Below are 22,655 nucleotides of genomic sequence, written 5' to 3'. Positions count from 1 at the left end.
ACCAGCTGTCTGATGACTGAAGGAAAATAAGGCTTCTTTGAGCAACACTGCTACACACGCGTTGAATGCTTCAAGTGAAGAAGAACGAAAACCGCAAAAATGAAAATGTGAACTGAATATTTACCAATTGAGCTAACCTCCCGGTTAGCTCAATTGGTAGATCGCCGGACTGTTGTGCGGGAGGTTGTGAGTTCAAATCTGGCCGGACCAACACTCAGGGTCTTTAATTAACTGAGAAGAAAGTGCTGCCTTTGAAATAATATCTGCAAATGGTTAGATTTTCTAGTCTTCTCGGATAGGGACGATAAATGGAGGACCCGTCTCCTTCAGGGTTGGGGTAGGAAACGTTAATTTCCCACGCACGAGATTACTGTGTCATGGATGTCCTCCCCGGGGTGGGATAGGTGGGTAAAAAAGGGGTTAGGCGTCAATTGGAACGAAAGTTCTGTTCCTTTCTCCTGCCATATCTGTGGCGAATGAATTAAACTTAAACTTAAACTTAGGTTGTGTAAGAAAACGTTTGTAGAAATGCGGAAATTTTTATGGATCAAAGATAAAGGGAACACGGCTGCTGGTGACTCGCAGAACAGTATGCACTTCATTAAACCTTTTACTGTAGTAATTATTATTCTTTATTCTTGTTTCTTTTTTACGGCCTATACTCCAGTAATAATTTTTCCAGTAATTTAAACAGTTTAGTTATAGTTACCGAAAGAGACACTATCAGTTAAGCGCAGATTCATTGTGACCATCTGAAATATTAAAATCACTCAGAAATTTGCTGGTTCCTAGAGGAAAAATTATGACAGGCTGTTGTGTTTTTTTTTTTTTTTTTGGCCACACAACACACCGTCAAAGATTGACGAAACTTTTAAGTTTCATCACCATTTATAGCACAGTCTTTCGCACTATGAGAAAAGCGTTGTCAGTCCTCAACCTTTTCCTTCCATGTTTGTCTGAGTGTTGGTTGGTTATATATGTTTTTTTAATCGTCGCTCAAAGTTCTTCGTGCTTCCTTCTTGACCATCCTTTGGAACAGTGACTCTAGCAGTTTCCGTTGTTCCCTCATTTCCAGGGTTATACCACTGATTCTGAGATAAAGAGCAGAAACTACGTTTAATATGAAATCACACAAATAATTGCACATTGCCATAAACAGAACCTAAAATAAAACAAATAAACAAATTAACATGTTTCAAATTAGTTGACAGAGGTATTAGCTGGGGTGAAGCGTTGCATCGGTCCTTTAAATCTGTGAGACTTTGCTCTTCAGTTTTTTGTTGTTTTTTTTTTGTTTTTTTGTTTTTTTTCATGTTTCAGAGGAAATCCACATGGCTTTACGTTTCTTGGCTGAGAAAAACTTCAGAGTCAAAGTGTTTGTGAGATATCAAAACAAGGATGTGTATCTTTGTTTTGGTCTTACTGACAACGTCCTGTGTAGTTAAGTATTTTCGGTTTTGATTTACGCGCGTTATTGTGCTTAAGACTCTAATAACATATCGATAAAAAACAATTAAATACCGAAAAACTGCTTTAATGATACCCTGGCTGTGTTAAGGTACGTTTACAGAGCCCTGAAAAGTTAAGTTCAGTTGCTGTAGTATTGTAACACAAAGTAATGGACACAAAGTCTATAAAACTGCCATGTATTCTGCCCTCGTCAACATACTCCGAAGGTCCCGGATATAGTTACCAGTACCACAGTGTGTTGTCGATTATTGTCATTCTATTGTTGTCGTTGTTGTTGTTGTTATTATTATCATTACCTATCATCCTGCTCCCTCATTCTTGATGTCAATATCTTTGTCAAGTGATCAGCCAAATTTCTTTCCGCATCCTCCACCGTGTATTTTGGTTTTTGTCCGCTGACCAGTCTGTCCCCTAGACCCTGAATCAAAAAGCATTAACATCTGCAAACATAGATTCAAAGTTTGAGGTCTTCATAAGCCTGAATGTATCTAGTGAAGATTGTCACAGAAAAGAAGCCTAACTAATGATGGGAGTAGATTCTTTGTATGTAGTTTATGATAGGGCCCAAGGAAGGACCAATTCGCTACGACCGCCGGCGAATAATATACATGTATATCCACGTTAATATTAAGTTCTTTAAACTTTCGGCTTGATGTCAAAAATGAAAAAAGGAAATAAAACTTTTAAACTTTGGTAGGTTAAAAGTTACAAACTGATTTCAAAGCTTAACTCGATACGAATTTTATTACTTCACAGGTTACACTGACACGATTTTAAACCCGCACTTTCTGGTATCGCTTGGCCGAGAACTACCAACTGAGCTACAAGATCACATTTTAAATGTAGTTGTTGTTGTTTTTAGCAAATCAATTTAATTTAGCACCTGCAGAGCTTTTAACACTGTGGAAGGGTCATTTATAAATCTTAAAAGCCAAAGTATATGCCAGTTTGAACACAAACCAATAAGACACATCTTGTGACTATCAACCAACCTTTATTTTCTGTAGTATAGTTTTTGCCTTCTTGTTTGGTTGTTTAACCGACTTGGGCTGATGTAAACGATGAAGAAGCCACAGTGGTGATTTTTCAATGAACTCATGGATCACTTCGATCTGGAGAAATACGAAACTCAAGGTTTTCAAGAAGCGTTACTCAATAATAGTTATCGTCACGGAAAACAACTGCAAAGTCTATTTACTGCGCTTATCTTTACAAGCTTGGGATTTCTGGGCTTTTCATATCTTTCCGTTCCAAACTACGAAGCTGGCGTTTTTTTGGGCGGCGCCGCTGCGAAAGCGTCTCAAGTTTGTTGTGACATTGCAGTTCGTTCATGCGACGCCAGTAAACGCTCTAAAGCACACAAAGGGACGGCAATCCACGCAGGCCAGCTACCATTGTATTCTACTATAGCCTTAAGCTATACGTTAATGTCGCAACTCGTTGTTCGTAAACCTTGTAACCAAAAATGAAGAATTGAACCATAACCAAATAACTTTAAAATTTTCGAAAGCAATGGCTTGATTAATAAGTGAATGAAATAAGAAAATCGATGTTGGTCCTCTGCTATTAAGCATTTTTTTTTCCGAGAAATTAAGCCAGAAAGGCTGCTCCAGCATTTAAATCCATTTCATCATGTATTTGAAAGTACTAGAGTATTTTACCTTTATAGATAAACGTTTATATTCTGCATTCTGCCGAATTGAATCGATGTCACCAATGGCAAGACCGATCTGAAAAAGAATCGACATATGAACCAATGAATCGTTCTCCAGAACAAACAGAACTTTTGAATAAAAACGAAAAATAGCTTTTAGGCGGGGCATCTTGTCACAGAAAGGGAGTGAAGTGAAACAACATGCCAGTAATAAGCCATTAAAGTAACTTAGTGAGAATCTGTCACGTTCATACATGACAAAAAAATTTTTTTTTTTTTGATAATTTGGAATAGGATTTACTGTGATATTTTTATAAATAAAATAATTTGGATATATCAACAAAGTTGAAATGGTAAATTGGCCACCGTAACGATTACAAAAGCTGACGTTTCGAGCGTTAGCCCTTCGTTACTCCCACCGACGCAGCCCCAAACAGTTTCTTTCGAAACTATCAGCCTTTATTCATTTTTATAAATAAGTCTGCAAGTAGGTTTTTAATTTATTCATATTTTATTACCAGTGGGATCTTTTTAATTATTTTAATATTGTGAATTGTAAGGCGCTTTGGTCAATTAGTGGAGTTAGCGCTATATAAATTATGTTAAATTATTATGTTAAAAATTCACACAGGAGCGCGGATGCATCGTCAGACTGATTATGGTGATTGGGTGATAATTGAGTTATTTGGTCTTATCGTATTGATCAATCTGGTGATGGTTTCGATCTGAATTTACAGACATACATAATATCCAGTCCAACACAATGCAAAATATTAGTGAGTAGGAAATTGCACAAACCGTCAAATTCATTAGCACGATCGGCATCATGACACAAAACACTAAGAACACTGCTTGGCTAAAGGTCGGTGAAAACAGCTGCTGGTCAGTGAAAAAGCGGGTGTATTCAAGTTCACCGATTGTCATGGCAACCACCTTCACTAAAGACAAATGCAATGACTGGAACGGGTCCTATCAAAAAAAAAACCAACAAAGCAATGGATGAGATTGAAAACGTTCACTTTTATAAAAGAAATGTTAGGAGTTTTTGTAAGTTTTTGGCTTGACATACCTTTTCAATATCGTCCAATAAAGTTCCATTCATTGTCATGTTGAGAGCTATGGCCTGTGTGTGAAAATATAGAGGAACTTAGGAAGGAAAATCGACATTACAGCTTGAATTGAGGTCACTTGTTATGGAATTAAAGCTGTTTTAACTTCAAAGAAGGTTGCATGGGAAAATTTCTGTATTCATGCGACCATCGTCCTGATTTGGTCAGGTAAGGACGTGCACGAAATAACAGAAAAGACTTAATGCATCGTCCTGATTTGCCCAAGAAAGGACGTGCACGAAATAACAGAGAAGACTTAATGCAACTATTCAAAAAGACAAGAAAAATTCGCGTAAAAGAAAAAAAAAGTGGAAGCATTACTTACGTTTACTTTCTTTGATAAAAGCATTTGAAATACCAAAGCAAAAGCAAAGATTAAGATGGAGAACATTATTGCTACCTGAAAAGAGAGATACAGGCATCCCCACGCTAATCAATAAATACCACATGCTCAAGAAATAATGTTGCTCAAAATAACATCAGTCGTGTGGTATTAAGGCCATATTTATTATTTATTTATTCATTCATTTTATTTACTCATTCGTGCATCTTGTTTATCCTTTGAATTTCATATTTCTCGAGATCGGTCAATGTTTAAGATTTTAAAAATGTCGAAAGAAAACAAATATTTGTTTTGTAGTGGGAGTGCACTTAGTAAGTACAGATAGTTTACCTTGCACGCTACTCAAAAAAACAATTTCTAATGAAAGGTCTCAGTCTGTAATCCAACTGATGGTTTGAGGACATTTCAAACCAAGAACTTCCTGACTGATTGCGCCCACCTCTCCAACGCGCGCTGTATCCTGAATACAATTGTGTTTGATTTTGATAAACAAGAAGCTCAGAGTTCATCACAAACCTTGCCTAATGTCTTCAGCACAACAAAAAGCATTGTGACGTGTATTCCAGATTCAAATATACTAAAAGAGAAGAAAAATGATTCAGTCTCTATGTCGTCATTTCGTGATCAGTTGGTTTGTTTCGAATAGTTATAGAGAGCTCTTTGATGTCATAGGTTGGTGACTTGCGTTGGACTACCGATCGAAAAGTCAGGGTTGTCACCCTATTGCCTAGCCATCGCGTTGTGTTTTTGGACCTGACAATCTACTCTCAAAAAGTATCTCACTACCTGCAGGTGTAATGACTACCACAGAATCTTCAGGGAAACCTGAAAATATCTGAGGACAGGGGGGAGTGTAACCTGCTCTGGACAAGCATTGAATCCAAAGATAGTAATTATACATCGAATTGAAATATGGCGTCCAATTCGGAATTACCATTGTTCTGGACTTACTAGCCTCGTCTTCACGTGGAAAACACAAAAGGATTATCACATGTGTGAGAGGCTAGTAAGTCCAGAACAATGGCAGTTCAAATAGGCCTTTTGCAGCTAGAGATCACGTGCTTAGATACCGCATAGCAACGCCATACTGGAGAGCAAGCACTCCAGTGATCTCAGACAAGATAGAGGTCACAGTGGTCTGCATTCAAACAAAGAATACAGCGAATAACAGGTCAAAAGGTATCCCAATTCGAGAAATCCAGTAAGAAGTAATCAACGGCTTTCTCGGAGTGTATCAGCAGCAAAATCACACCAAAATTCGTTTTTCGCTGATACACTCCAAGGAAGCTGTTGATTAAAACTTACGAGATCTCTCGAATTGGGATACCCTTTAACTTGTTATCCGCTGTATTCTTTGTTTGAATGCAGACCTCTGTGATCTCTATTTTGTCTGAGATCACTGGAGTGCTTGCTCTCCAGTATGGCGTTGCTATGCGGTATCTAAGCACGTGATCTCTAACTGCAAAAGGCCTATTGGATGCCGTATTTCGATTCGGTGTATACCCTGTCATAATCCCTTTATGCCTTTAGAAAAAATCTTAGAGCATTTTCCTACATGTCTTTACACCCCGAATTATTCTAAAAAGTAATGCAAAAGAGCCTTTAGGTCTCGAGCACAAAACCTCTCAAATCTCCCTTTCTTATTACAGGTATTGGGTACGAAAGTAACAAACTTTAACCAACCTTTGCAGATACAGTAAAAGCGTGAGATATCCAAACAGCACAGAAATGGCAAGGAAAACACATTTATCAGAAAATTCCAAACCCAGATGCTCTGACAATATGGAAATTAGTGCTGTCGAGAAGGTGCAAATCTCAGCAATGTTGCTTGTTTCAATGTAGTTCCATTTCTGCGATCAGAGAAATCAAACAATTACCAGGTCATGGTTTTCATATATTTGATTTTTCAAGAAATTGGCTCGAGTTTCATGAAACTGCTCGTTTTGTTCTTGAGTTTTTTTTTATTTTTCGATGGCCTCCTAATAACCATAAAACTTGCAATGCTCGCTTTTTTTTCCATAACCCTCCTCAGGTCCCAGGGCTCTCCGCTTGGTAAATCAGGGAGGGGTGAAACCATAAACGAGAATGGGAACGAGATCGTTTGGAAAAAGTTTAAAGGGGATGTCTTAAAGATATTATTCCATTTATTTTCGGCTGTCAGTTCCTTAGAAGTACCAAGTTATGTTGTTTGATTATTCTAAAAGGATACCAAATAAATAAGCAAACAAACCAACAAATAACTCACTTCCCAGAATGCTTGATGCATTTCTATCAACAAATAAACAGCTGTCATAACTGCAATAAATATCTCCCAGACTTCGATTCGAGCAGTGATGCACACATTCTGAAAGGAAAAGACATGTGATACAACTCCAAACGATCCATTATATGAAAGAATATATATTCAGGCCGACAAGTCAGGAAAAGTTTCTAGTAGGTTTCATACCTGTCCGTCTGGAATAACTGGTCGAACGGGATTAAGCAAGTAAAGATGTTGAATGCACAACATATAAAACGTCAAGTTTCCAAGGTAAAAAAGGTAAATCACAGCAGAGATGTAAAAAAACCTGACACCCATGTGCTGCCTGTTGAAAGAACATGTTTGTCGATTAAAAAGAGAAGATTGCTCTTATTACTTGTGTCACGTGGGAGACGCTTCACAGCGACTTGTACTCTTGATCGAGAAGGACCGGTTACCAAGATAGAGAAAGTGATAGGCGATCTTACCATTTGCATCGCATCAGCTCGATAATCAGCGGATGAAAAATCAATTCTTCTCTTCCATAGTCCAGCATGGTCTGTAATGAGACCCAGAAACACCGATTAAGATGTCTTCGTCCATATCAGATCGAATTTTCGACGTTTATTTCAGTACGACTCGCTGGTAATAAAAGTCTATCTTTCCTTCAAAGGGCATGCTACGTCAAGTCTTGGTAAAGGTAAAGTCTGTTTACGAGCCTAGTGACCCATTAGGCCGGTGCTTAACTCCGGTTTCTGTAGCATGAAGCGACTAGGATGGGATGGTCGCAGGGTTACCCCCAGCAGGGTTACCCCCCAGTCCATCGCAGGGTTACCCCCAGCAGGATTAACTCCCAGTCCATCGCAGGGGCTACCCCCAGCAGGATTACCCCCCAGCATTAAATTGCCGGTACCCATTTATACACTTAGGCGAAGAGAGGCACTGCCTAAGAACACAACACAATGTGCCGGCCGGGGCTCGAACCCGGACCACTCGATCCGGAGTCGAGCGCACTAACCATGAGGCCACCGCGCCTCCAGACGTCAAGTTTTGAGTTCAATTCAATTAAAATCATCTTCTGCAATTCAAGCCGTCAATCTCCTCTTTTATAACTTTCATGTTTCTTTATTTCACTCAGGATTATTACTGTATTTACATTAACACCGTTCTATTGCCCTAGATTAACTGATGTTGTCGTTGTTCACCTTTGGAGCAAAGAAGACACGTCCATCGCTAAGGAGGGAAGGGTCGGGATTCACATATTCAAAGTCATAAGTTAGCTTAGAATGAAAAAGAAAAAAATTCATTAATTTACGTTAGGAATCGATTAACTACAATGAAGAATGAGGAACGGTCTCGAAGAGCCGTGGCCAAGTAACAAGTACTCACATCGGATGTTTATTCTATCGAACAAATATGTATTTGTGTATATAAAATTAAATATAAATGTTTCTAGATAAGCATTTTATGGCAAAAACAGGAACAACTTAGAGTAGCCTCGTCCTTCCATTAACTTGACACGTTTTCCATGACGTTTTCAGGGGTCGTAAACATTTGTTTGTACGACAGAAATATAATCATTGTATATCCATAAAAACAATTCGTTACGGGATCTATTTATATACATGAGGACGTCGTCAGGATTTTCTCCAATGAAATAGTGAAATGTTCTGTCAAGGATCAGTACATTTATAGAGAACTTTACGCAAAAAGGTGTTCAATTAATAAACATCTGATCATTTTATAGAAAATGCGCGAGATAAATATTGAATATTATTATTATTATTGTTATTATTATTAATTAAAGAAAATTTTTGATCCTCTATTCGGCTATTTTATTCATACCGAGTAATCCTCATCTGTTTGTAGGTGATAGGAGTTTTGAATGCATTTATCCATAACCACCTGAAAAAGATAACAGTAGTTCAAAACAGTAAACAGTCGATTTTTAACAAACTGTTATTTTGTGGTGAAGATCCTGTTTTTGGTTTCGTCGTCGTATCTCTAACCTTGGCCACAGAAGGGAACGTTTCAATAAGACTTTTCAAAGGGATGAAATTGCTTCTTTCGTCACACACTGGAAAAGCTTCCTTCCACCTGAAAATGGACAACGATAGAAGCTATGTTCCAGTCAAGCCTTGGAAGCAGATTTCAACTAAAGAATATCCCCATAACCGTTGGTTGCCTATTAAACAGCTGTTGGCATTTGAGAAAGTCCTATTAGCAATAATCAAGTAATTGCTGCAGTTATTCTTGCTGCGCACTGAGTAGTTGGTCAAACTGCTACTTGTCCTGAAGGCTGATAGTTTCTAAAGAAACTGTTTGGGGCTGCGTCGGTGGGGGTAACGAAATAATTTGGATATATCAACAAAGTTGAAATGGTAAATTGGCCACCGCAACGATTACAAAAGCTGACGTTTCGAGCGTTAGCCCTTCGTCAGAGCTAGTTGTCCTGATTTGAAGAAATGGTCTATCGTATTGCGTGATCTTATCTTCTGAATGAGGGCAGTAATTGAAAGGACTTGTCAGTAACTGACTCTCGTTTCGACAAACTGAGCGAAAGTTGTTATCACAGTTAAGTCAGAAGTCATCATTGAACTGACTTGACTCGGATTATTACTTCCGGTCAGTTTGTCGAAACTTCAGGCGCTATTAACGACAACAGTTCTTTTCAGACCAGAGCGACCTGGGTTTTTATTTTACCTTACATGCTTGATAATTTCCATGCAGACATCTTGGTGACCGTTAGCTATTGCAGTTTGCAGGCAATTTTTACCGTCTGTTGTTAGAAGCCGAATATCTGCTCCCCTGTCCAACAGAAGCTGCAAAATGGACACCTTACCTCGAGACGCTGCAGCAATCAGAGCGGTACACTGAGAATTTAAATAAAAAGAATTCAAAACAAAAAACAGAAGTCTCAAAATGTAGCTTTATAACTACGACACTAGTTGAGAGAACCTTACTATTCAATTAAACTATCATACGTGTTTCAAATTTAGTAAGTTCGTCTCTGAGCGATAAAGTTTGGTCGATAAAAGATTGACTATTCAATGAATCGAAATATGGCGTCCAATTTGAATTACCATTGTTTTGGACTTACTAGCCTCGTCTTCACGTGGAAACACAAAAGGATTATCACATGTGTGAGAGGCTAGTAAGTCCAGGACGATGGCAATTCAAATTGGACGCCATATTTCGATTCGGTGTATATAGTTTCAAATTGTGCAATTAAAAGAGAAATTAAAAGAAAAAGTAATTGTTGAAAATTCATAGCCTAGAGTGTAAAATGTATAGTGGGTCAGGGTAATGAATGAAAACTCAGAGCTTCTGCACAAAACCAATTAGAAATAATTGAATTAAATAAGATATTGAGATATATTTTCGATACAAACAAAAACTTCTCTTAAACTTGTCGTCCTCTGTAATTGCTGCGCAGCGAACGTAGCGAACGAGCAGCAACATATTCAGGATTAAGAAGAATATAGGGGAGTGCGAATTCTCCAATTCATGACTTTTCACCGGTACGCATCACTTTTTACCAGAATGCATTGCATTTAACCAGAGTGCATTGCGCAACACTTGTTGTGTCTAGTGTATAGCGTTACATAGCGTTACTACTGTAAAGACATTTCCTAAATGTATTCAATCGTGTTGTAAACGATCTACTTTCCTAAGTAAAGGCAAATTAACCGATCGCTAGTATTGTATGGTAAATCCATTATCTTGATCACTGAAGGAAGGACAGTTCAATCAGAGCAATGAAAGGAGTCACTTGCTTAATGAATAACTGCACCTTGCGTAAATTGGCAAGCTTAAGTTAATAAGCCGGAAAGCGAAAGAGGTGTTGATAGGCCTTTGCGACTCCTACCATTAGCCTGCGCTTTTTATATTTTCTGCCCTCAAATGCCCTCAAAGTTAAGCTCTTATTAGGATATCTCTTAATAACTTTCTTTTGCGATGTGATACTTAGGGATATTTGTAAGATGTCATTTCCCCATCTGCATGTCCTTGAGGTTTGGCAAAGTCGGATGAGATTGTGTTACAGAAAGCAATATTTTTCTTCTGTGCGCGCGCTATTTTCTTTTTTTAGAGTACGCTTTCTCTCCCGCAGAATACAACTTCAGAGATACGTTTTTCAAAACCTCCATCTAGGTATTCTCCATTAATTACGCTTCCCCTCCCCCCTCCGCCCCCCACCCCCTATAGAAAAAAAGAACGCACAGTTAGATGAATCCCTGCTTAAGCTATGTCAGTATCAACAAAATGTCTCGTAGCATTACTATCTTGAGATACCCTAGTATATTACCCCGTTTTTGTCTGTAGCATCAATTTTTGCTCCGCGATCCAACAACAGGCCAGTAGTTAAATTACAGCCGCAAAATGCCGACTGAATTAGCGGAGTCAGGCGTTCATCACATCTGCAAATTAAAAAAATCATCCCTTCATTACCAGAGAATTGCCTTCAAGGTCAGGAGAGATATATTCTTGAAAAGTGACTTGTATGTGTGATCAAATGGCGACGAGTGAAATTAGGAAATAATTTCACGCGCGTTTTGTCAAAATTCTGAAAATTTCCCGAGCCTTTAGGCGAGGGAAATTATCAGAATTTTGACAAAACGCAAGTGAAATTATTTCCTAACTTCACGAGAAAACCATTTGATTACCTTTTAATATCGCGGGTGACAAATTACGTTCAAAACCGCAATTGTTTTTACTGATCATTCTATCGAAAACCGAGAACATGAAGAAGAATATAGTTTTCGTTTAAAGCATACATTATTGTTAAAGTTCGTAATTTTCTGAGTTTCTTCATAAAAAATACATTTCGAATTCTTCGTGTCTGTTAATAATTTCGGCCGCTTCTTTTAATTTCGTAACTTCTTCAAGGGTCACCGTCTTAAACCTCGACGCCATCTTGGCTCTGATCGAGATACAAGAGATATTACCATGGCAATTTTGTAATTTCAAATGTGAAATTAAAAATTAACGCTGAAATTTTGCGCCAAAATTAAGGAGTAATTTGTCACCTATGATATTAAGAGAGTTATTTTTCAACGAGTTGATGCTAACCAATAGGAGAACGTTCAATTCATTTCATTTCACCGATGTCTTCAAAGTATCTTTGCTGAAACTGGCTTGAAGTACAATTTCTTGGTAAAGCAAATGGTTTCATTCACCTGCTATCGACAGCAGCTCCTTGATCCAACAGATATTTTGTGACTTCAAGGTGGCCGTGACAAGCAGAAAAATGCAAACAATCTTGGAGGCGAAAGTCGGTCATGTGAATTGACTCAGGACAGGCTTCCAACAACACCTGAACACATGCAAGATCACCATTTCTGTGCAGGAAAAACGACTCAGATTAACACTCTGGTAGCTTTCATATATATAAGTGACTTAATCTTAACCTAATGGAAATCACGATAGAATTGGACTTAAATCAGGATTGAACTCCACGATCCAAATTTACAGCTTACTTAACATCAATCAACACGGTTACTTGCTGTTGCAGTGGCTGGAAGTATCGATTGAATGTACTTACAAAAAAAAAAAAAAAACACGACAGCCACCCATATTTTTCCATTACTTACTCCACAGCATAATGAAGTGGAATCCTTTCGTCTTCATCTTTGACGTCGACTTTGGCGCCAGCTTTGAGAAGCTCTTGAATGAGCTATTCGAAGAAAAGAAAAGGAAGAAAGATAGAGAGACAGAGACAGAGGTGGAAATAAGGTACTATCAACTGAGTTGAAATTGTAAATTGGCCGCCGTAAAGAGTTAAAAAGCTGACGTTTCGAGCGTTAGCCCTTCGTCAGAGCGAATGACTAAGGGCTAACGCTCGAAACGTCAGTTTTTTAACTCTTTACGGTGGCCAATTCACAATTTCAACTTAGCTGATATTTGGTTACAATGAATATATGAAAGCTCATACATTTATGAAATAAATATATGAACTTTCATATATTCATTGTAGCTGATTTATCATGACGGGTTTATTACGAATCAACTTAACGGCCTAATTCCAGTTGGCTTGTTAGCTCAATTGGTAGAGCGCTGCACTAGTATCGCAGAGGTCAGTGGTTCGAATCCCGTACAGGCCTGATTTTTTTCAGGTCTGATTTTCGCTATTGCATAAATAGCGCTCTCTACTGCGAGGATCGCGCATCATACTTAGCTGATATTACCAAATTACCTTGTTACCCCCACCGACGCAGCACCACAGTTTCTTTATAAACTTACCCCCTTTAGAGATGTAAATAAATCTGAGTCTGGTACCTCTGGTAGCTCTGTCGCCTGTGCTTCATAACATATTTTTACCTGTAAACTTCCTTTAGTCGCTGCATAATGGAGAGGCGTCTGATCGTTTTTGTCCCTGCTGTTTAACAAACATTCTCCCCCGGCCTGCAGTCGGTCACAATATGTGGCATTAGCGAAAACAAATGGGCAAGGGAAATTATATCACAACTGCATTAACTCGATGAGTCGTTCTTAACATGAGGACATTATTCGATACAAAAACATTTGCCCCAAGGAAATCTCATGTACTCGAAGCAAATTGAAAAGTAAATTTTGTGTATCTTATCTGTGAAGTGGGTACGTACATTCGAGCAGGCACGTATGGAAACCAAAAATGACAAGAGCGAAATAGAACTCTAATTTATTAGAATTAAAACGGTGATCGTTAAATATAGCAAATTATTACACGACTCGGGCAGTCAGAGGGCCAATAACTAAAATCAACCAATCAAAATTCTCTATTGCCGGTCAATATTCTCTAAGTATTGGACCGGGCACTGTCCCGAATGGTCCCGAATGATACCGCACTTGTGTCCCTTTGAACTTCTGTCGTATAATAAATCTCTTATTAACCAAGCTTGCTCGGGACCGTACTGGAAGAATATCGGCCCTCGGTCTTTTTTGTACGGACCTCGCTGCGCTCGGTCCGTACTGTCAAGACCTCGGGCCGATATTCTCCCAGTACGGCCCTCGCGCTTGGTTAATAAGATATATGTAACGCGAGATATACTGTGAACTCGATTAACCCCACCCGTGTTTAATAAATTAAGCTGGGTTTACATTTCCTGTGAAGTTGTCACTTTTCAGCTTTGAGTTGTAAGCATCCTGTCTACCTTGGGCTAGGATGTCATGATTAGTAATCACTCAAAGCTAATCACGATGTACCTCAAGAATTATTTTCAGAGTCTCGGCCTCAGAGCTGAAAACAGCAACGTGAAGGGAAGTCCTGTGATTTACATCTATCAGGTCAATTGGTGATCCACGTTGCAAAAGAAATCTGACAGCATTGGAATGGCCTCTCTTTACAGCACACATCAACGGTGAAGGGGAATAAGAGTTCCCTTGAGGTGAAATATCAGCTCCCTAATGTAGAGAACAATAAGGTACACAACATGTCAGATTAGGTGTATGTCAAGGGTTTAAAGAGTGTGGTAGATAGGAACTTCAAAAGACATGTGAGTAACTTTCTCATTGGGCGTGCCTGAAACAGTTTTTCATTTGGACCATTAGATCACCTGAACGCTGAGGAAAAATGGATGAGTTCAATAAACACTCACCTCTGAGAGGAGAAGATCGAGAATTTCTACATTTCCAGCCAGTGATGCCCTGTGACAAGTTTAAAAATAAAAAAAAGATAATTACATCCAAGAGAGAAATTCAGCTTTGATGCAATGAATGATGAAAAATCACCAGATGATAATAACATCTAAAAGAGAACAGGTATCTGTTATCTGTTTCATTTTTACCTCAAAATGGGCGTCATTCCCTCTGCATCTTCATCATGTATGTTGGCTCCGTTAAAAAGGAGAAGTTTTGCAATCTCATGATATCCATTCACACAGGCGACATGAAGAGGAGATGACAAATCATCCTGTGCGAAAAAGAACTGTGATTGAAGGTAAATTGCAAATCAGGAATCACATGTCTACTCTATTGACTTGGCACTGTCTCTTTCAATGAAGTTTGTTAACTTGTTAGCTGGTGATTACAGAAGTTGCTTTCTGACTGCAATAACTATTCTTTATATGAAAACACTAATCTAAAAAGTTAGGATAAATGAATACTCTCCAACACTTTATCCCTGGCTGCAAGCTATGGATCGCGTCACCATTTGTATACAATGAATTTGTTTATTTGTTGCTTTTGTGATTTGTAAATTGATTAACTCACCTGCACAGCGCATGTATCAGCGCCGTATTTTATACAAACCTCTGCCGACTGAAAAAGAAGTGGAAAAAAGGAATACTGATCAGAGAAAAAGTAAAACTACATCACCCTTTTATACAAATATTCAAACTAATAAACATAAATAAATGAAGCTTACTTTAATGTGGCCATGTCTGACAGCCAGATGCAGACATGAGTTTGTATCATTATCCATTTTGTTCAAAATAGCTGGACATGATACACCACAGGTTTTCGCTGAAAGGAAATTTAAAAACGCTTAATACTTCCATGATATGATACCTTAATGACGTCAAACTCGGTCATGCCTGGTAACGGTTATTTTATGAACACGCGCGATTGAGATATTTTGACCATGAGCCGGTGTGTAATTTGAAATAGATAGGCGCAACTTAGCCTTCATTTGTACAAACCAAAGGCGTTTTAAAATTGTTAAAACATCGAGATGAATTATAAATTACTAAATAAAGGAACACTCCGCTGAATGAAGGCAAATACTGCTGTACAAGTTCCGATTTGTCACCTGTGGAAAGTAGTTTTTCCAGCACATCATCGTGTCCATCTTTGGCTGCCAAATGTACTGCAGTGTATCCGTCATTATCACTTAAACTCGGGTCGGCGCCATATTGCAGCTAAGGGCAACAGAGACAGAACAGCTGAAGCAGACACTAACATAACCAATGAACAGTAAGCAGACATTAACATAACCAATGAACAGTAAGCAGACATTAACATAACCAATGAACAGTAAACAGACATTAACAAAACCAATGAACAGAAGGTGAGAAGAAGCTAACTTAACCGAAAGATCAAAGTTACCAACGCTACGATACTTGTCTTACAATCAATAGTATCAAGGCGAAAACTGACCAATCAGTTGTCAAGAACTAGACTGTTAACAGAACTAGACTGACCAACCAGTTGTCAAGAACTAGACTGTTAACACTCGACTGACCAACAATTGTCCTCGAGAGTCCGATGATGACCTTCGCTTATGCTGATGGAAAGTCATTCCTTGTCATTCAAGTGGAAGATCAGACTACACCATCGACTGTGGCTCCTTAGTCCCATCTTTAACTGCGTCACAAAAGACATCACGATTGCATCCTTACCAAAATGTCGACAACATCTAGTTTTCCCTCTTGAGATGCAGCATGCAGCGGGGTGGAATCCTCATTGTCCTTTGCATTTACGTTTGCCTGTCCTTCTCTGAGCAGAACCTAGATCAGAAAGTGTACAAAGAGTACATAACTGAGATATTGTAATAAAGTTATATTTCTGTAAGTCTCGTGTTTTCGTGAATTGTGAGAGTTTTAGGGTTCAAATGTCCTTCATTTTTCCAAAACCCACCTGAACGACTTTCAGGTTTCCTCTTCTTGCAGCATAGTGTAGAGCTTGTTGTCCATAACTTGATTGCTTTGCTACATCTGCTCCATTCAGCACCAGTAAGCGAGCTGTAGCGGGACTGTCGAATCGCGCTGCTATTTGAAGTGGTGTAGTAAATCTGTTTTCACACTCAGAGAATATGTCTAGATCTAAAATATCGAAAAGTGTAAAGTGCATAAGTTTATTATAAGGATTTCCAGTCTTGTAATGCATTTCATGATGACACAATATTTGAAATACAAAACAAAAACAAAAAGATATTATTCCATGGCATTTCACCTGCTCCTCCTTCAATGAGAAGCTGCACAATCTCTGCGCGGTCATAACGGGCCGCGTAATGGAGTGGAGCCAACCCTTCATTGTCTAAGGTATTAATAGTAGGTACGCATCTATGTTGTAACCCTTGAACGATATCAATGAGACCATCCCGACAAGCCTGTGAAAATTTACGGAAAAAAATTTAAAAACACGAACAAAAAATATGATAAAGTAAACATAGCTCAATGTATGTAAGTCAATGTATGTAAGTGATAATAGTCTCGTATTCTTTTTCTGTACGAATTAAAATATAAAAATACAATTTTCATGAATATCAAAAAATGACTTTAAGTATCTGATTACGTTAAATCAAATTACAAATCATTGTTTCAAGTAAAATTTATTATTAATCTACAGATCGCAGGAGGCTTTTATCCCTTTTTCCAGTGATCACAGGCAGCCTACATAGTAATTACACTTTCTCAACGGAACGGAGACTATCATTGTGTGCAGATATCAGATTATCACTGTATGACGCATTCCTTGTGATTTGGATAACTGGCTTCATTCTTCCGAGGTCAATACCGCAGATTTCATATCTAGTTCTTATTTTTCTCAAAATTCCTTGGGATGACCAGTAAAAGAGATGTAAAAATGATTTTTTAGAGACATGATGGCTATCAATCAGTGGTCTCATCAAATTCAAGTTCAATTGAGAGTCAGTTTCTTCTGATTATAAACTGACTGGTAGGTAATTAATACTCAGTTGTGATTCAGCCTTTTAGCAGCAAAGTCAAATTAACATCCAAGGAATAACAATGATAGATGTTAAATTTTTCTCTCCAGACAAAGGAAAAATGTTAGACTTTCGTGAGTATTCAGTTGAGCCTCGCATTTTCCGATCTCGCGGTGGGCTGTACTACAGACTGTACGCACAATTTGAACTGAAAAGAAAATACCTTAAGATGAAATGATATCTCAGTGTTTTACTCACTTCTTTCCGACTATTCGCTACTGTTAATATCTTTAGCTTTAAATCGATTTCCTTGTCTCAATTTTTTCATTACATTATTCAATACCTGATGCAAACCAACACGGTGACAGAGATTTCTTTCCACCGAATCTGAAATGCTTCTTCGCAAGATGCTCGTCATGGTTTGGCGTCGCCTTGCAACTCCCTTCTCCTTGGTCGAAAATTGTCGGAGAGGCGTCAAAGGCAAACCTTGATTTTCTTGAAATTTATTTTCCTCATCCAAATCGCGAAGAAGTACGGTTGTACTGCAATTCATACCTTACAGAAACAAAAAACCGTTAAGTGAGAAAATTTCTGATTTCAGAAGTGTTACAGCGCCTTCAAGTTGTTAATCTTTTCCCATCCATAAAATATTTGTAAACATGCACTGATTCTCGATCCAAAAGTAATTTGGAGCACAATTCACAGCAAGAATCACATCTTATAACAAGAAAAGCGCTCTGGCAATCAACCAACATCTGATATAAACTAATATTGAGAGGGACCTGTTTACTTTTGATGAACTGTAATTAATGCAATTGTAGAAAGGCGAGAATTTTGAAGAGAAGTTACTTTTGTAAAATGACGGGAAAGGTATTTAAAGTAATAAAACGAACGTTCTCCCACAACTTGGTTAGTTCTTGAAATAGTTTATTACATCTGAGATGACTCATCTACCATGACCACTGCGTTTTTCCTCATTAATTTGAAAGCAAGACTCTTATCTTAAAATTTAATTGATAGTTACAAAGATTACACAATATTTTATGGCTGTGAAATCAACCAAATAAAAAATTCAACTGGCCAACAACTTGATTAAAATTTATATAATCTACTTTTTCTTGGATGAATGCGGATTTAAATATTGTTAATTTAATTTTCCTATGAATCCAAAAATCGCGATGTCAAAGTTGGGAATGAAATAAGGAAAATATATTAAAAATTCTGCCGAGAGTTGTCTATTTTTCGTCATTTGACATGCACCTGTATGTAAGCTGGGCAGGATGGTTCAATTCTATCGGATGCGTCATTCAAATCTTTTAAATTAAAATTAACCCGGATGGAGAGTTCGTAGAACTTTATTTTATAAAAGTGGGTTGTAAAGGCGGGAAAAATAGAAACATTAGGTCTACAAAAAAGATCTAAGGGACATTTCTCAGCGTTCAAATTGTTAGGGACCCGTCACGCTTTAAAGAAATGAAAAGCATTAATTATTGATTTAGCATAAAATTATGTTATCAGTGACGGAAATCACTGACTTCTCTTTGATCGTGAGATATGACTGAGTGTGTTTGCGCAGGAGCGTGTGGGGTAACTCACTTACATACTTGCATTATTTATCAACTCGAAGTACTCTTCTATCCTGTTTCATCGATCAAGCTGATGCAGATCTAAAAGCATTAATGAAAAATTTCTTAAATCAATCACTTTTTTTTAAGTGCTTCAATTCAGTAGTTAAATTTTCCCTATTTTAGTGGGTAGCGTTTCATATTTCCTCTGATTACAACTCTCATCCTATAGGGTTTGGGGATTAACGTTTTATGACAAATAAAAGCAATTAAAACTATTTTTCTTTTAAATCCTCAATGGGATGCAGCAACACAATCTTCGTTTATGCATACGTAAAATCGAACAGTTTATCATGAAGAAAAATAAGCTCTCGTACAAATTAAAATTGTCTGCTTAGTTGCCATGCCTTTGCATAGGAATGAGGCCAAGGGTTGCCACGGGTGACCTTATTATGATACAAAATTACTTTGCTTTCATGCTAATTTGTTTCTGCACGTCTCCTAATCTGTTAGCCTCACCTTAGCCTCACTCCTGACCAAAGGCTTGGAAACTAAGCGCACAACTGGAAAGTCCAAATTTCATTTAAAAATGGACTATGGACTTCCCAACGTTTCATCCTGAATTTTACTCTCAAAGAACTGTTGAGATCGCTTCGAGTGTGTATACTGAAACAATATCGATAGATAGTGATTGTAAGTTCTATGTGCGACATTTTTTCATGTTCGTTTTTCTCTTTCTATTTGCGCGTTTGGAGTTCATATATTCAAATCTTTTTCACTCTGTAATTATACTCATTGCTTCATTGGCGTTTGTCATTTCGGCCGCCTTGCTGTCGCTTTGTGCGGCCTGCATAATTAACATCATGTGACTAGGTGTCAGAAATTGACGAGGAAAGAATTTAAACGTATCCTAGAATCTGAAGTAAACGTTTTTTAGACAAGGCTGTGGATCCTGGCCACAACTTAGGGTCTTGTAAGACGAACCCAGCGCACATCAGAATACCTGCTTTAGGCACTATTAGGCACAAACAATCGTTTATTCCTAAGGTGCTAAACTTAACTTAATTTGACATAACTTAATTGTATACATATTGTTGTGTTTTGAATTTTTGAATTTGAATTTTTGAATTTTGAATTTTTTTACTATAATATTACCGTAAATCTTATCACCAAAGGTGATAAATAAAGGTATTGTTATTATTATTATTATCATGTAATATATTAACTGTTTTCTCGCTTTCGCTAAGCGCAGTTTAGTAATGTTTCTGTGGCCGTAACAATGTAAGAATTTTATAGTTCTCCTTCCGTCGTGTTGTTCGTTATTTCTTTAAGTTGTACATTGTGTAACTGTTGTAACCGTTTGTTATTTCATTTAGTTTCAGCCAACGTCAGCTAATCAGAATTAAGTGAATTATATATATATAATTCACTTGTATGTATGAAAGTCGCGGAATTGTTAATTAACGGAGCTACAAACCATAGGTTTCGCATAATTACAGTTACAGTGGTGGTAGAAAATTTACCACACACTTTCACGGAACACTAAGTTTTCTACCACTTCTAGATTCGCTTCAATTCAGATTAATTCAGTTCAATGGTGAACAATTAAATTTTCACCGTTCAACGGTCAGTATAAGTTCTTATCTTAAAAAGAACTCTTTTAATATAAGAGAAAAATCGAGTTTGCAGATGGGATTTGAACCCACGACCCTACGTGATCTAGTCGGATGCTCTAACCACTCAGCTACAGGAGACTATGGTGAGCAAGGGTCAATTAGTGGGTATTGACTGGAACCGCATCACGCGGCTACACAGCCAAACATCAGCTAGCGCATAGAGCTCACCATAGAGTCTCCTGTAGCTCAGTAGTTAGAGCATCCCACTAGATCACGGAGGGTCGTGGATTCAAATCCCATCTGGAAACTCGATTTTTCTCTTATATTCAAAATTGTTTATTTCATCTTTAAAAAGAACTCTATGCGCTTTTAAAAGTAGTCTAGTAGTTTGAAGTTTTTGTACTAGACCTGTTCTCGAGCTTTCCATCTTGAAAATACGCAATAATAATAATAATAATAATAATTTAATATTTATATTGCGCAAATTAACATGTGGATATGATCAAATGCGCATCACAACACTTTTTCGGGGGACTTTGGCCGGACTGCATCAGCAGTTTACAAACAATCGAAGGAAACTTATTTGAAGATGCCCCCTCCCCCCACGATTTCCAGTAAACAGGCCAGACCACATCACAGTAATCTCGTGAGTGGGTTCTTTAACGTTCGCTGCCTAACCAAATTAACTAATCCAGAGGTTTTAAGACTTTTGCACGAATTTCACGTATTTTCTAGCAATACACCACAGGATTAAAGCAAAAAATATGGACAAGTATCGACACGACACTGTGACATACAGTCAATGGAAGACTTGGATTTGGAGACATGTGGTAATTTGGAGAAATGATATTGAAGGGAAGAAAAGAAAGAAGCATTATAAGAGAAATATATGATGGTTAACTTACTTGCGCGCACCAATCGCTCTCTTTGACCAAGTTGATTCTCAATTTGAGGATCTAAAACTTGATTGTGATGATGACGCGCTATTTTGTAGATATAATTATATATATGCGACTGTGGTTCAATTACTGTAATTGAACCGCTGATTATGTAATTTACTATTAAAAATGCTTGCATCATGGCTCTAAAGAAAGAACAAATCCAGACGATTGCTTCTGATTCGTGATATCTTAAAGGAAATAACAGCCTGAGATACCTGTCAACCGCTATGACTACAATAGTACCTTGTGAACCCGAAATGGGGAGAAGGACGAAAAACACCGACACTTTGGCGACAGTACACTCAGGGGTGATGTCCTGACCATCTCTGTTCATTGATGTGATCAGAAGTCTTGTAATAAAGATTATAAACTGCGGCTGAACAATAACACCGATCAATAATTCAGATGGGGCGCATTCCTCCATTTTGTTTGTGTTGTCCTAATAGTTTTCACTAGAGGTCTTTGGCTGTCATCAGCAATGCTGTGGAATAAATATTGAACGATCAGACAAAACAAAAACTACCTTTTAACTTTTAAGGTTAAGACAAACGTTAGAATTGGAAAGTTTAAAGCCAGGTTCACAGTGATTGCTTTGATATTTCGAGATGCAGGTTCACAAATCTTCAGTTGGCCACTTTTAAACAATGAATTTCTGAATACAATGAGTGCTAAATCATTGTCTAGAAACAAAAGCCTACATCTGACCCGTAGGCTTAATGTGAACTCCAAATAACACCTATCGCCGTGTGTGGGCTGCCAGACTTATCTGCAAAGCTCCGCCAATGATCCTGGGGCGCAGTGTAGAACCGCAAATGATCCCATTGAAATTAATGAAATACCGTGGAACCGTTTCTCTTTACATTCTGACGAGTCAAAAGTGATGGAAGTGCACTCAGAACACTGCAGGAATAAAGCTTGTGGAAGATAAAAAACATCAGTCTTCAGAAATGAATGGATTTCATTCATATTAGTTATAGAACTCAACGGGCCATGCTCTTAAAAGTTATACTTAAAATTAACCCCCACCGAAACAAAGATAGTTCCTGCATGCTAATCATGCCAATTCTAAAACCATGAGTTGAGTGTTATTTTCAAATATCTCCTTAAAAGGAATCGAAGCTGTTCAAATAAATATC

The 22,655-nt window shown here is 37.9% G+C and overlaps 1 protein-coding gene across 1 annotated transcript; it reads right to left on the bottom strand.

Moving 5' to 3' along the window:
- Positions 1 to 813: 813 nt before the first annotated feature.
- On the bottom strand, positions 814 to 22,028 carry LOC111341706 (transient receptor potential cation channel subfamily A member 1). Its single transcript, XM_088736432.1, has 31 exons — positions 21,763 to 22,028; positions 17,741 to 17,952; positions 16,683 to 16,839; positions 16,368 to 16,552; positions 16,130 to 16,237; positions 15,541 to 15,649; positions 15,157 to 15,254; positions 15,003 to 15,050; positions 14,579 to 14,703; positions 14,390 to 14,438; positions 13,998 to 14,195; positions 13,134 to 13,217; positions 12,407 to 12,489; positions 11,993 to 12,154; positions 11,122 to 11,233; positions 9,519 to 9,688; positions 8,825 to 8,912; positions 8,661 to 8,720; positions 8,021 to 8,095; positions 7,304 to 7,374; positions 7,023 to 7,161; positions 6,822 to 6,920; positions 6,260 to 6,426; positions 5,093 to 5,153; positions 4,559 to 4,633; positions 4,194 to 4,247; positions 3,923 to 4,093; positions 3,132 to 3,200; positions 2,463 to 2,582; positions 1,767 to 1,888; positions 814 to 1,091 (listed from the first exon to the last, which is right to left on the bottom strand). The coding sequence occupies exons 1-31, from the start codon at positions 21,941 to 21,943 to the stop codon at positions 986 to 988; spliced, it is 3,558 nt and encodes a 1,185-aa protein (XP_088592558.1). The 5' UTR covers positions 21,944 to 22,028; the 3' UTR covers positions 814 to 985.
- Positions 22,029 to 22,655: the final 627 nt, after the last annotated feature.

The sequence above is a fragment of the Stylophora pistillata genome, chromosome 10 (assembly GCF_964205215.1).
Source record: "Stylophora pistillata chromosome 10, jaStyPist1.2, whole genome shotgun sequence".
Lineage (NCBI taxonomy): Eukaryota > Metazoa > Cnidaria > Anthozoa > Scleractinia > Pocilloporidae > Stylophora > Stylophora pistillata.
The sequence above is the reverse complement of the archived record's forward strand: the minus strand, read 5'-3'. Positions and strand labels throughout refer to the sequence as shown.